Source organism: Conger conger, chromosome 8 (genome assembly GCF_963514075.1).
Source record: "Conger conger chromosome 8, fConCon1.1, whole genome shotgun sequence".
In the NCBI taxonomy this organism is placed as follows: domain Eukaryota; kingdom Metazoa; phylum Chordata; class Actinopteri; order Anguilliformes; family Congridae; genus Conger; species Conger conger.
In genome coordinates, this window is record NC_083767.1 from 48,463,567 (window position 1) to 48,478,795 (window position 15,229).

Genomic DNA, 15,229 nt, shown 5'->3' on the forward strand with positions numbered 1-15,229 from the left:
GCGACGCATGCCAAAGTGCGGAGTCACCGCTAAAGAACAGACCCTCATTACCGCAACAATGACTCCCCGTGGCTGCTTTCGTCTGCAGAGATTTTTCCACACTGTCTGGAGGATACTCCGCTACAGCAGATCAGAAGAGGAGAGAGAGGCTCAGGTTTGAGGGGCTGTCTGAGGGGTGGAGATTAAACCTCTGGTTCAGTGACTCCCTTTTACCTCTGTGCTTTTCGGTTTTCTATATTCGCAAGCCTTTGAGACTATCAATCTCTCCCATTTCATTTCTGTCACTCATCTGTTCTTTCCCATTGGCTTACTGTGATGTTACAGAAAAACCAATGTGGTAAGCTTTACTTCTCTAAAGATAAAGCCGTATGTCCCTGCTTTCCAACTTAATATTAGCCCAAGGTGAGTTCAGATTCACTCCCCTACTTCGGCATCCAGAACAGTGCAAAAGCAGCAGGGTCTAAATGTTTACTGCATGACTTCAGACAGCCAGGGTCCTGTATTCACATCCAAATCCTGTGTCAAAGGAAAAGGGAACGGGTCCAGTGAAGTCACACCGAGAGCCTGGCAGCAACATCTGAGGCTCTAATTGGCCAGTGGACAAAATATTTAAATGAGAAATCCATGAACTTGCTTTGCCAAGTGGTGAGTATTTTGCATTTTTAAAAAATGCGTTTGACTTTCTTTTTAGAGAGTGGAGTGGATTGTTTTCTATTGGGGACACACGTTCAGCATTTGTTGCCTTTTCCTTTAAAGCGGTTCATGCGGTGCAGATATAAAATGGTAGATACGTGGCTTTGCTGGGTGTTGGCAGAGCAGCAGGAGTGCCCCGTCTTGCCCCTGTGACCGGGGAACATGGCTGGCGTCCCATGCCAGGCTGCTGTCACTCCCGTGGGGGTTTCGAGGCGGCCCGTTTTTTGGGCCGCCAGTCCCCCTTTGATCCCAGCGGGAGGGGCCCCGTGCTGGGGCAGGGGGCTGGCGGTCGACCCTTTGAACAGCGGTCTGAGCTCAGCGATACCGGCTGCTACAAGGGTGTCCCATCCCCAGCGGCGCGGCTTTGATGGCGTGGCACTGCGGGCGGTGTGCGAGTGCGTGCCCTGTAAGTACACTGGGCAATCGGGCACTGAAGTTATCAAACCACCTAGCAAATACCGAGACTTTTTCAAATGCCAGAAGTTTTATGCTTTTAACGTCTCTGAATTACTTCGAAACAATCTAATGTCTACCTCTAGTGTTCCACCAATATGCATGCTTACTCAAACCCTAAAAACTATAGCCCGGGACATGCTGCTGCTCAGTACACTGGCTGGCTTGAGTAGACAGGTGACATCATCACACTGGGGAAGCAGAGTACTGGGGGAATCTTAAAAGGCCCAAAAATCACAGCAACATTATTGGAAATGACGCAAAACTCAAACATAGAAAAACATAATGCTCCTATGTATCCGTGTGTCCAGTGAGATCTGTACTTTTGTACTGAGGGACATGTTAGGACAACAAGCTGTGGCAGACAAGTAGCCTATACTGCAGGTTAAGTTATACACATTTTATCAGTCCTAACCTTGTCATTCAACTGAAGTGTGAGCTGAGAGGCAATCCCTCCCCCATCTCTCCTCAGCTCAGGAGGATATACGCACACTCACACACCATAGTCGTGTTGCGTGCATTTCAATGCCTGACTGCACAGAACAGGACAGGACAGGAGTAATGGACCACTGAGGGCCTGGCAGGGACAGGTGGGAGGAGGTAAACTTCTGCAGGAAATATAGCTGGCTATAGTAGCTATTATGGAGGGGTGTTTCTGTGTGAACACAAGCAAGGAGGAGGGTTCTGAACCTGACCCTCAATATGGAGCAATCCGTGTGTGCGTGTGTGTGTGTGTGTGTGTGTGTGTGTGTGTGTGTGGGTGTGTACGCATGTTTGTGTGTGTGTGTGTGTGTGTGTGCGTGTGTGCGCACGCATGTTTGTATGTGTGTGTGTGTATGCGTGTTGTTGTGTGGGTGTGTGTGTGTGTGCGCACGCATGTTTGTTTGTGTGTGTGTGTGTGTGTGTGTGTACAAGGGCATGTGCAAATACGAGTAGTATAAGTATCTGCGAAAATGACGAGGACTGTGCATTTCTGTAATGCATGTAACGCAAGACAAAATTCAATTTTAAGGTTGGTGGTTTACAGTCAACTAAAAATGTATCTGGTGAAAAGTGTGTGGGTATTTTCGCTGAAAAGAAACTCTTGCCGGTACCATCATTGCTGCTTATGCAAAACACACAGAGGCAAGCAGGCAAACCAGAGATACCATGTACAGACACGAGTACTCACACACGTATACATACACAGATATACACAAAGTATTAAAAACCATGTCAGACTCTGTACAGTGCAAACACTCAAACTGCCGATTATCAGGCATGGATACAAAACAGTAGGATTCTTACCTGCGAGATCTGTGGTTATTACAAAACAAAAAAAAGCAAACTAAGTACACGGCACCAGAACACATTCATCTCACGTTTCACATGTCATGCTTTTTAGACGTGGTCACCACAACTTCATGCCAAATGCTCATGTTAAGGTGCTCAGGATTAGGCTGCTAAAAATCCCACCCTTTACACAGTTTAAACTACTGTAGCCACGTTAACTCCAAAGTGGGTCCAGTGAAAACAGAGCCAAGAGACCCTCACATTTCTAATGGAAAGTCATGAACCGAATCAAGAGCTTCCTTCCTCGGCTGGGCTGAGTTTCCAAGGAAGGAGTGTTTCCAAAGCTCCCCCCCAAGAACCAGCAAGGCCCATCAGCAGGAAACTACACACTGTAATACAGGCCAGTGAGCCCAGCTTCTGCTTCAGGGAGAAGCAGGTCGATCACTCGGCTGGATGGAAAACCCAACCCGGCATGGATTGGCATTGCTGCAGTATGGCACTGTCACAGTGTGATACACTGTGCTACACTTTCATTACAGCCGTCTGTACACCACTCGTATGTCCACAGAGCTCCATATATGTTACAATGAGGCCAGATAGTGGGGTGCACAACTCCGGTCCTGCAGGGCTGATCTACGTGCTGGTTTTTGTTCCAACCTATTACCTTAATTTTAGCTTTCTGAGAGCTCGATAAACTACATTGGTACACTTGAGATGGCACAAAATCCTGAAACGGATCGGCCCTGCTGTTATTGTGCACCCCGACTCTTTAGGAAGAGCCGTCTGGCCAGCTGCGGGCATTAGACTACAGAGCTGATCCTTATCTGTTCTATCAGCAGATAGTTTTAGTAATGGGAGGTTAATAATTTGTTAAGAAATGCATGTGACACATTGTGCGGAACATCAGGTGACTGAAAAGAACTGCTGCCCTTGTGTTAGTGTTAGGAGTTGGACCAATGGGACGAAACGACAGAACAAGCAGAAAGATGAATGAATGCTATTCTTCATGAGACAAATGGAGCTTAGTACGAGGTATGACACAGCAGTCACTGAAACCTAGCAGCGCATTTATTACCTGTTTAACATAGGGTGAACCAGTTTCCCACAATTCAAGCTAAAAACAGAAAGGGGGGGGGGAAACATGAATGTCTATACATTCAAATAAACTTTAAAATAGATAAATGAATCTTAACAACAACATACATATATGCTCAATGATAAGCTTTAGTCACAGAGGCGTATAGTATCTGAAAGACAGAAGAGTAAGTATTCAGGTATAGCTCATTTCTGAGATGTTGGTGAGTTGGCCCTGGCGGTAGTTTGAGTCGCAGCGCCCTTCGACAGCACCGTTCAGCCAGCAGCCACAGAGCGGAGCTCCCTGAGGATTCAGCCTCCTCACTGGGAGGATGTAATGCCTGCTGACAGCTGGTCTCTGTTACACAGTGCCCCCTGCAGGATGTTCCCCATTCGCTCCCCTCCCACCAGGACCCCCGTGAGCTGGGGGGGGGGGGGGCGGTCGTGTGAGCTCAAACGGACAGGAGACAGAACTGAGGGGCGCTGGTGGCGAGGCAATCTGTTCCCAGGTTCATCAATTTTACATGGGAGCGTCCGCTCGGATCGGGAAGGCTGGGAACGAATCGCATTTCAGGCCCATTTTCCCAGCGGGAGGAGTGGGGCCAGCTCCACCTGACCGTGGGGGGAGAGAGGTCAGCCCGGGGAGGGACAAACGCTGCACGAATGACCGAGCGCTCTTCTACATCACACACGCTACATAAACACAAAAGTGCAAAAACGGCACTGACGGAGTTACTGCGCAGTGCGATTTCACTGTTCATTCCCTGACATTTACAATGGCTCAGGGAAGTGAACACCGACCTCCAGCGAGAGGAAAAATGTGTTTGCCCGCTGCTACAAGATTACAGAGAGATCTTCTGTTCCTCAATGTCACCTGAATAAATGTCGTTTTTGCTGTGCTTTTGCACTCGGCCGTTATGCGGTGAAGTAAACGAGGTGCTGTAGGCAGGTTTGTCCTTGGCGGTTGATTAAAGATACGCTTCAGTCTTAATCTGCGTCAGAGAAGTGAGCCGGGGCTGCCATTTTGCAAGGGGTGGGCGGAAAGATCCGGTGACAAGAATTTAAAAAGCACCCATTTGAGCCTCTGGAAGATACTGACATAAAGGACCTGAAGAAGCAATGCATTAGAGACATTTCAATACGCGAACATGACTAATGTATCACACGATGAGCTATTCCTTTTCAGACAGCTGAGAAAAGAAATGGCAAACAGGAAACCACAAAAAAAATCATTCAATGATTCAAGGCAGCTAAGGAGAGTTCCGATGAAACTTTTTTTTTTTCAGGTCATGATATTGCTCACATTTCACGGCCGTTTCCTCAAACGAAACAAAAAGAAGAAAAAAGACATTTCTTGGATGGGAAATAAAGCTGCATAATCTTGTGGAGGGCCAGGTAGATTAAAGGAGACTTGTGGAGTGCAAGGCTCATAAAGAGCAGGGAGGGTGCGTGGTAACACGAGACGGGGGCATTAATCTTACTGCGAGAGGAGACTGCAGTTTGGGCATGGTAACCCCATTATCCACCACAGGCCTGCTGCTGTACTGCGTGCAATACCTCCCCACTCACCCCACGTCCCCCCTTTCATTTCCCATTCTCCATTTTGGCAAAAGGAGAAGTAGTACATACATATATACTTTATTGAAATGTTATTACACTCCTACAGGGCTGTTGGGACAGATGGCTTAATTATTTGGCGGACGCGGCCACCTTCCCCTCCATCTCAGCAGACAAAACAACCGGCCTGCCCGCAATCTACTGCCCGCTAGACAGGCCGTTTAAATAGTCTATTTCCATAAAAAAAATTCATGTTTCAAAGCTTCGTATTAAAGTCAGCTAATGTGCTTTATCAAAGACTGCTAAGGAAAGTCTTTGTTATTTAATGGCTGATTTTTTTTGTACAGATGTCATGTTGTACTACTTTAGAGGGAACTGTGTGGGTTGGCTTGCGAAACTCTATTACTAAATGGTAGCTGTTCACAAAACCGAACCTTACTGGAACAGACTTTTAAAAGGTCCACCTCCAGCAACATGATGAAGCAGTGCTGTCCAGACAAAACAGAAGCAAGAATAAAGAATATCCTTAATGACTGGGGGGAAAAATGCATTAAAAAACTATTTGCGCATTTATTTTTCAATCAATATCTTAGTTTTTGTTATTTCCATTCCCTGGCTGATTCATAGATGAAGTCTAATTACATTTACACTTTGCGTTCTCTCTCATTTCATTAGAAAGGATGCTAAATGAGCCAACCGGATCACACTACACTTTCAAGTATGGGTTTGATAAACATGTCCTAAATAAGGGAAAGCATTTACTTCTATTTACTGTGTGCGCATGTGTGTGAGTGCGATAGAGAGTGAGACAGGGACACAGAGAAAGAGACAGAGATCAAGATCGAGAGTCAGCGACAGAGAGCAAGAAAGACTGAGAGCATATGAGAGAGAGAGAGAGGATTTACCCATCTGCTCACAGAAACAGGAACATATCTACAGCACTATTGGCGGCATGTCCTTTAAGGTTTTGCAGCATGGTGCTTACAGTACGTACAACAGGTGAGGACCACGTACGTATGTATATATGTCCCAACGCCAGCCAGGCTAATCTAATACACCGCTCCTGCTGGTCCCTTCAGAGTTACAAGGCCACTACAGGGTTAATCTGCTGTTCTACCCTTGAGCAAGGCGCTGGTCTGGGGACAGACAGGCTCATTACGGGGCCCTGTCGCTCCGGGCCCCCTCTGTCAGGGCGGGTCTGACAGGCCCCCTCTCTCCTGTCCCGCCCCTGGAGGTTTGGGGATGTGCTCAGAGACGGGACATTCATCACCAGGCCCGACCAGGCCTGGCAGGAAAGGTGAAGAACAGAGTCTATCTCTCGACTGTGTGTCTCTGTTTCTGTTTCTGTTTCTTTCTCTCAATCTCTCTCACTCTCTCCACCTCTGTCTCACTCTCTCTACCTCTGTCTCTCTCTCTCGCTCTCTCTCTCTCACTGTTGTTCCTGTACAGTATTGGCAGTACCAAAGCATATTACAATATAATACATAATAACCAAGCTAATTTCACAGTGAGAACAAAATGGACTGCCCACTTACATAGATGTGCACAATGTATGTACATTACTTGGCAGGCATTCCCATCAATCACTGCCATCTTGTAATAAACATGTTTAAATTTACCTCACAATTCCAGAAAATATCCAAAACAGTAGATACTACCATCAAAAACACATTCTTGTCCCTCACATTCTAATCAAGTTGCAAACCAATCATTTGCCGTCACTCATGCAACTTAGTATTAAGATTAAATTTTATCGCGGGACAAGATGGTCTCCCATAACGTTTATATGATGGATAGCTAACGAGCCATCTAATCCACTTCAAAACTGCAGATAAACTGTTGTAGCAAAACCGCAACGAAGCGTTAAGCTAAGACAATCAATGTAAAACAAGCGCTGCTACGCACTACAGCTGCACCATCTGAAGCTTCAAATGGTCTACATTCAGTATGGCTTCAACATAGTAACTACAAGCTTTTTTACAGTCATTTATTTGCCATTTTGAGTATTCTGTTGAACTTAATCTGCACAGACTGAAAAGATTTGAGTTATTACGTCCTATGTTAGTCCTGTTTGTGTCCTTCCTTTAGACATTTTAACTCTGGAACTGCTCTTTCTGGCAGTTTATGGCTCTTTTGCATTTGATTGATGGCACAGGAATGCACATTAAAACCTGAAGACCATGCAATTTGTTTTATATTGCTTCATCTAAAACTTCTGTGAAACTGACACCACTTAAAATGCAGAGAATACAGTATATGATTTTTCCTGTTTCTATTTCCAGTTTTTATATTTAGCTTTTGTTGGGTTCTTTTCATTTCACAGATATTGTGATGCATTGTAGTCAATATTGAATACTGAAAATAAAAGTGTTTTGTCATGTCATTTCTCTTTCAAATTAAAATAGTTTTATTGGCATGACAAGAGAAATCTTGTTAATCTAGTTAAATAAAAAATGTAAAGACATAATATACACTGAGTGCGCAATTTATTAGGTAGACCTGTATACCAGCTTGTCAATGCAAATATTTAATCAGAAAATCATGTGGTAGCCAATCAAGAAGTTCAGCTGTTGTCCAAGCCAAATGTCAGAATGGGGAAGAAATGTCATCTAAGTGACTTTGACCGTGGAATGATTGTTCGTGCCAGACAGTGTTGAGTATCTCAGAAACTGCTGATCTCCTGTGATTTTCACACACACTCTCTAGATTTTGCAGAGAATGATGTGAAAAACAAAAAAATATCCAATGAGCAGCAGTTCTGAGGGAAAAAATGCGAGAGAAGTCAGAGGAGAAGGGCCAGACTGGTTGAAGGGGGGTGACAGTAACACAAATAACCACACATTACAACAGTGGTATGCAGAAGAGCATCTCTGAACACACAATGAGTCAAACCTCTTAAGTGGATAGGCTACAGCAGCAGAAGACCAATAAGTCTAAAATGAACTAACTGTGCTGTACTGATTAGATAAAATTACAGTAATTAACTAATAACACTGCTGAAAAAAGATGAATAAATTTTTCCTACAGTGGAACTGTACCGCAGTTCATTGGCATAAGGCAACACATTTTGTTTGTCAAATTTTTTCCCCCAATAAAATGGATTGTTGTTGCTTTAGTTGCCCTGAGTTAAAAAGGCAGTGTTTCTCCTGCCTTTTCTCCTTGGGCGAGAGCCAGAGACCCCCCATCACACTGCTCCTAAGTGCGTTATGCACCCAAGTGATTGACAGGTTCAGTAAAGTGAGAGAATGTTCCAGAATCTCCATGTATCACTTGGTTTTTCATTTCAAGCTCTGTTCTGAATAGTTAAACCATACCCAAATCCTGGAAAAAAAATAGCATTAGTCATGAGGTTAAAAAGAGGTAGAGTTCATTTGTGTGTCCCAAACAAAGCCTTTCTAAAACACAGCCTTCCCCAAACCCTGAAAATGAAGTGACTTACTGTTCGTTGACGACAAAGATGCAGTTGTCTTGCGAGGGTAAGCCTGATACAGGGTGCTTACAGGTCACCTTCCGCTCATTGTGACTGGAGAGAGGGAGAGAGAGAGAGAGAGAGAGGGAGGGAGAGAGAGAGGGAAGGAGGGAGAGAGAGAGAGAGAAGGAGAGAGGGAGAGAGAGAGATCAGTAACATTCATCTGCAATGTACTTCTCGCAAGACTGCTTAAGAGCTCATGGAAATTAAAGACCGTCAAATTCCACGAGGTTCCCGACCTTTGACAAAACCCCTGACATACTTTTTCAGTGAATTCTCCAGGGAAAAGAATATGAAAACAGTTGATTATGACAACTGGGATGGAGGATGAGTTTCCTGACCGTAGAGGCAGGTTTTAGAGACGCAGAGGCACTTTTTTGAACTTCTTTTAAGCAGCTGCAGAGGGGTCCCAGCCCAGTCCTATTCCACAAAGCCTGCATCCTTCTATAACCTCTGCACCAGCAGCACAGCTTCTACTGAAATATTCATGACAAAACAAAACCCAAAACACTACCTGTTCTTACTCAACTACAAATCAAACTGAAATTGGAAAGGGAAAAAAGCATAAAAACAACCCTGAGGGGATGTTGGATTTTCCACCAAAGTCATCTATAAAGACATAAAATAGTATAGTATAAAAATTATCATTTCAGACCCAGCATTCATTAAAAAAGTTAAAACAGTGATGAAAGTAGATGGCGAAATGAATAAATATGTGCAGAGGCCCAAGCACCACAAGGTCTCTCCTCCCCTCTCTGAGCAGCAGAAGAGCAGGAGTGTGATGAGAACATCTCCGGCAGAGAACAGCACCATTAGAGCAGGAGAGACCACCCTCAGGACTCCTAACCGCAGACCGGCGTAAACACAAACATCGCTTCAACCGCCATCTTCTCCGCGGCCCCCGCGCCCCCAAAGCCGTACCCCAGAGAACCGGAGAGGAAACGGGTCCGACGGACGCCTACGCACCTGGAGCGGTGGGTGGTGCTGAACTTCAACATGACGAACACAAACCCCCGCTCAGCGGGAGAGTCCAATGCAGCACTGCTGGCTTGTTTCTCTCTCTCTCTCTCTTGCTTTTCCTGAGCGGAGTTAGAACGGTCCAACCTGGCCCTGTTGCTGTGGTCGACTGCCGCTGCTAGTCATGCCCCGATCACAAGAGCGGAGAGACAGCCCTAGCCCCCACACCCCACCCCTTCTGCGTCCAAATGAAAGCCCCATTCATGGCGGTAATTTATTAATTCATCTATAAATACGATTTCTGTTCCCGCAACAGACAACGCACTGTACGGAGCCGCGAGCAGCCCTCGGTAGGATGGGAGAGGGAAGAGCCGTCACGGAGGAAACGTTCGGCTTCTCTGGCTTCAGCAGGCAGCAGCTGGGCGCTGGAGAAGTCAGCACGCGGGGTCTGCGTAACTCTAGCAGAACGGGAAGGGGTTGTTTACAAACAGAGATGAGCAGTCTAACACCATAATGAGACCACTCCAAAGGCAGAGGACAAGCTTTGTAGCTGCAGAGGGGATGAGTTCCCCCACTGAGGGAGGGAACTGAACGGACCTACAAGGCCCCGCCCTAACAGTAATAATGTAATAATGGTGAGTTTCTGTGGGACAGGGGTGTGGTTACAGCCTGGCCTAAACCCTGGGCGCAGGCTGTGACTGATGTGGGCACCGCCGCCAGACTGCGCTCCTGTGGGAGAGGGGGCAGACATTCGGCACCACCCCTCCCTGGCGCTGGGGCCTCGTTCTCGGGCGGGCCGGGAGCGCTTGGACCAGCGTTTCGGGACGCGGCAGGGGCGAAGCGAGTCTCCGTCATCCGGCCAAAATAACAATCATCATCACATTAAATGAAAAAGCCCAGACAACATCATGAGCACAGCAGCGCATGGAAACGCCTCCAGCCTGAGGCCAGACCGCAGCAGAAAGCGGTTCCTGTGAACCAGGAGCGACTGCCTTTTGACCCTGCGTGTGTGCCGCTTGTAGACACACGGTGACACAGCGTTTCTGAGAGCATTTCCACACCTCCAAAACACTCCACAAAACGAGTGATGTGCATTTCCATTAATTTTATATTCCAATATTTTATAGCTTTTAAGAAAATATTAGAAAACTCGTAAATCAGTTTTTTTTTTCTTTCTCCCCTAAGCGCTCTCCAAAATTCCGGTTCTTTCCGTGTGAACAAGAGCCTCCTGAAAAGAGACATTTACTCACACACTGAGACACTGAGGCAGTAAGGCTTAAGTGACATCTGTGCAGTCTTCTAGCAGAGGCCTGGCTCAGGCTAGCAGACAGGGGTACTGGACTCATAAAGGGAGCCATGCTAAAATACAGGCAGCATTACTGTGGGATGAGCAGCTTTGTGAAAGCAGTATATTATCTTCTATCGAAAGCCTCGCTAACACTTATATTAAGCTACTGACCTTCGGCTATCCATCAGGCATGCGAGCTTCCCTCGCGATAAATCAATACAGCCCGCTACACAGCACCCGGGAGTGTTTATAGACCGGACTGGAGAATAACATACTGAAAGTAAGTAAAGTAAGTAAGGGGCGACATGGCTCAGGCAGTAAGAGCAGTCGTCTGGCAGTCGGAGGGTTGCCGGTTCGATTCCCCGCCCGGGCTGCACCCTTCCTGGCCTCTAAAACTGATGGCATAAGCCGGAGTATCGTTCGACATCATGACAGACACCTCAGCACCACTCTGTCACGAAGCCCTGGGGAAAGGCTGCCACACTTTTTCACAAGGTGACGCACCTTGGAATCCTGAACGCATCCTTATGCATCCCAATGAGGAACCGCTCAGTGAGAGAGTTTAGGGTATAATTGCCTACAGCACTAAGCTACACTGCTGATTCTAAAGGTAAATACATGGTGAGGGCGTAATACCATGTAACAGCGATTACACTGGTCTGGGTTCAGCAGCCTCTCAAAGGAAAACAGGCCAGTGAACGCAGGGCGAATGCCCTGGCTTAGGACAGATGCCTGTCAGGCACAACACACACTCTGCCATTGACCCCCTGCCATCAGTGACCTCTCCCCTGGGCGGACACACAGCTGGCCGTTTGCTGACCCAAGCTGCCGGAGTCAGGGGACAGGAGTGGCTGTTTGCCGAAGCTCTGTCTCACGCCGGCAGACGGGCGGCCTGGCGCGGGCTCCGTTACGTAACCGCCACACCCGTTAGCGCTCAGCGGCGCGTTACACGGGTCAGTCGCAACAAACCCCGCCGTGAATCGCACATTACCCACGGGGCACTGCTCTGACCCTGGGCCCCGCCCCTCTTTTTCACGGCGAATCGGATGGCCCTTGCGAACCGCGGACCCCACTCGTAGAAGGCAGACCCAGGTCACGCACGGACAGAGGGGCTCTGCTTTTAGAGCGATCCATAGGCCCGGCCAGGCAAGCGGGACCAAGGACAAAGCCACGGGCCTGCTGCATTATTGAGCGCTCTGCTCTCTGTGCCTGTCACAAACCATCGGAAATCAAACAAGAGCGTGACGGGGACATTTATTCACGACGGAGTCGGTCTGAAGGGCTGCTGAGCCACTGCACTAACGCATGAGCCCTGGGACTGACATTTCTCTAATGGAGGCGGAAAAACGACATACTACTGAAAAGAACAAACAGAAAACCGACTGAACGTAGACAAGAGAAGAAACCACTGCACACCCTATTTTACAGCTTGAAAATGGGAAGAGTTTCCCCCCTGGTCCCACAAAGAGTTTGCCCGCTTCCAGATCTGATGACATCGCATCTTAGAAATAGCATCTCTCCGGCAGCAATAAAAGGCTTTTCATCAAGTTTCGGTGAACGCAATAGTTTTACGGTAAACCTCCGCATTGCCTCCTCCTCTGAAGACGGATTAAGCATTTCCACAGCAAATATAAAAAGCAGAAATAATAGAAGTGCCGTTTGAGGCGCGGGGGCCAAGCGGAGAGAGAGCGAAGCTCCAATCTGAGATGTGCCCAGTTAGCTCCTACTCACGCGGCTAAACGGCTGGAAGACCCCTCGCAGAAATGCAGGCACTGTGATTATTCCAACCCAACGTCCTACCTAAAATGACTCTGTAAGAATTCCCCGCTGACTGCTGAACGTAGGGAAAACCAAGAGACTCACACTGGAGCTGTGGTAAACCTAAATTAGTAGCATATGGGGCAAACGCTAAAATAAGTGCTGTTTAAGGCCAAGGTGGGGCATCAAGGATACAGCATGCTCCAATGAGTCCAACACAGCACATGTCTCCTCCCCTCCCCCAGACCAACGGAGCAGAAAAGTGCAGGGTTAGAGCTGAAGAAAAATGTAAAATGACAACATTTTTCCCCGAACCCCTTCCCAGTTTAACTCTTAAACACCGTAATGCGTGCTTCGATGCTGGGTAGGATGTGGTCTCTGGCCTTGGATCCTGGACTGCCCTGTTAAAGCCACACACAGGGGCAGAAATACTTAAGACAGTAAAGGGACCTCTCCCAAAGGCCTGACAATCTCAGCCTTAGTAGTCAGGAGGAAACTAATAACTAGAATGTTTATATTTACCACGGAGGGTAGTTTTGAAGTTCATTAAAAATGTTGTTACACTAATATGGGTAAGCCATCACATTAAGGCCCTCGCAGGCTAGAACAGTACAAAAAAAAAAACTGTGAATAAAATAAAAACTGTAAAATAAATTATCCAGCCATTCAAAAAAATGATATTCTATAGCAATGAAGCAAATTATCAGTGCGATTTTAGACCCAATGCACAATTAGCTCAAACCATGCTCCTGTAATGCACCAATAAGACGTTTTGTCAAGAAATGACAGAACAACGTACAATAAGAACACTGTAGGCCAACAATAACACACTGGATTAATGGCAATGTACACTAAATACAGAGTAGCCTACATGCTAAGGTACAAAGGAAACATTTCTCAATATGCCAATGCAAAGCAGTCTAAAACGGTAACTGCTTAAACAAACACCAAATACGTTTTGTGCCTGCAGCTTAAATTTCAAAGTAGTGTTTAAGGCTGCCCAGAAAACCATAGAGTGACCAGCCTTACAGTTCTCAATACTCTGACCATGCTTGAGTTTAAATGGATTAAGCGAGCTCTAGTTTCCCTGGCATAGAGTAGCAGAAGGTATGCAATGAGTCTAAGGCAATTAGCGTGATAAGTAGTAATTAAGAATTGTGAATGAACACATTTATCAGAAAAGCAGGAAGCCACACGCTGTCAGATAAGGACGACCCCTCGCGGTTCTCCCTGGCCTGAGCCGGTTGTGCTACAATCATAAAAAATAAACGACATATTTCAGAAACCTGGAAAACACATTCAGCGTTTGCTCACCTCCACCCTGAACAGCTGTCCTGCAGAGGCCGACTACCGTTGGCTAGACTGAATAAATGGTTATTTTTCTTGGAAAATATTTTTTAGCTTACTTAACATTTACTTTGCTCCGATTCCGTACTTTTAGTGCATTCCCGTTTTTTTCCTGGGTAAAACCATTTATTCACAATATGGTTAGAGGCAGAAAAATGAAAGACTGTTATTAGGTGATGAATTGGGGACAAGACGTACGATGCTGAATGGCATACCATTTTATCATAATTAGTTTCCCAGTTCTGCTGGGCCATACGCTCATTTATAACCGCGCTAAACTGAAATAATCATTTTAAAGAGAATAAGCAGACTGGGGACACGAAGACAAATCATTACCTTGTTTATTAGAAACTTCCGCAAATGGAACACCAACAATCGCTTCCCTGCCCTCCTTTAATCCAAATGCATTCTGACAGCAAACACAAGGAAAATTACATCCCAAACGGCGCTGGTACACACAATTTATCAGGCGGTAGCCACAGGGTGTGTGTGTGTGTGTGTGTGTGTGTGTGCGCATGTGCGTCTGTGTGTGCATGTGTGTCTGTGTGTAGGGGGGGGGGGGGGGGGTGGAAATCACACTGGAGAAGACGAGAGGATGAGAAGGAAGTGGAGATATGTGTTGGGGAAACGACTCGCTGCTGGGGGATGTAAAAGTGGATCTCATCCCCAGCCACTCCGCAGGGAGCAAAACTTTATATTCAAAATGGCAGCTGTGAATAGGCCGGAAGTACAAGTGATAGGGCCCCACTGAGAACCACATCCAAGTTATAACCTTGCAGGAGCCCTGCTTTTTAAGCCTGCTAACCAGCTAACAGCTACGCCTGAGAGGGAATTAAAAGAACCGGTCGTTCGCTGCACGTAAAACTGCTTTTTTCAGTAAAACACATTGTTTTCCAACACCTTTTCTTAAAGCGTAAGCTAAAAGTTCTGAAAGATGACGAGGGGGGGGAGGGGGGGAGGCAGATACTATCTGCTCCAGTGCTAAATGCAGAACGGCTTCCCCTTTCTGCAAGGCGTAAGCCTGAGGAAACAATAGGCTAATTCATATTCCGCCACTGGTTCCCCTTTCAGATGGAAAACGCTCGTGGAGAGTCAACAATGAGCAGCACCTCCCTGCAGAGGCCCTGCCATTCAGCCGCGTCCCAAGTCCCATCAGCGCTAACCTTTTCCGAAAGGCCAGGACCTGCCCGAGTCCTCCACCCTCTCTCAGAGCGCTGAGCCCAGGGTCCAGTCCAGCCAGACAGCCAGTCTGCCGGCCTTCGCCCGGTCCGGCCTGAACATCTCACACCTGGGATTACATTACATGACACGTTATTTAGCTGACGCTTTCATCCAAAGCGACGTACAGTTGATTAGACTAA

The 15,229-nt window shown here is 46.8% G+C and overlaps 1 protein-coding gene across 12 annotated transcripts in view; it reads right to left on the reverse strand.

Moving 5' to 3' along the window:
• plekha5 (pleckstrin homology domain containing, family A member 5) overlaps positions 1–15,229 on the reverse strand; it is a 167,034-nt gene that overhangs the window by 54,589 nt on the left and 97,216 nt on the right. For 11 of the 12 annotated variants that reach the window (XM_061252987.1, XM_061252984.1, XM_061252982.1 and 8 more), the window contains one exon: positions 8,489–8,572. In XM_061252987.1, coding sequence (XP_061108971.1) covers positions 8,489–8,572 — 84 coding nt within the window. Of the gene's footprint in view, positions 1–8,488; positions 8,573–9,484; positions 9,618–15,229 lie in introns of those variants that run through there. The other variant, XM_061252985.1, reaches the window with a different exon arrangement.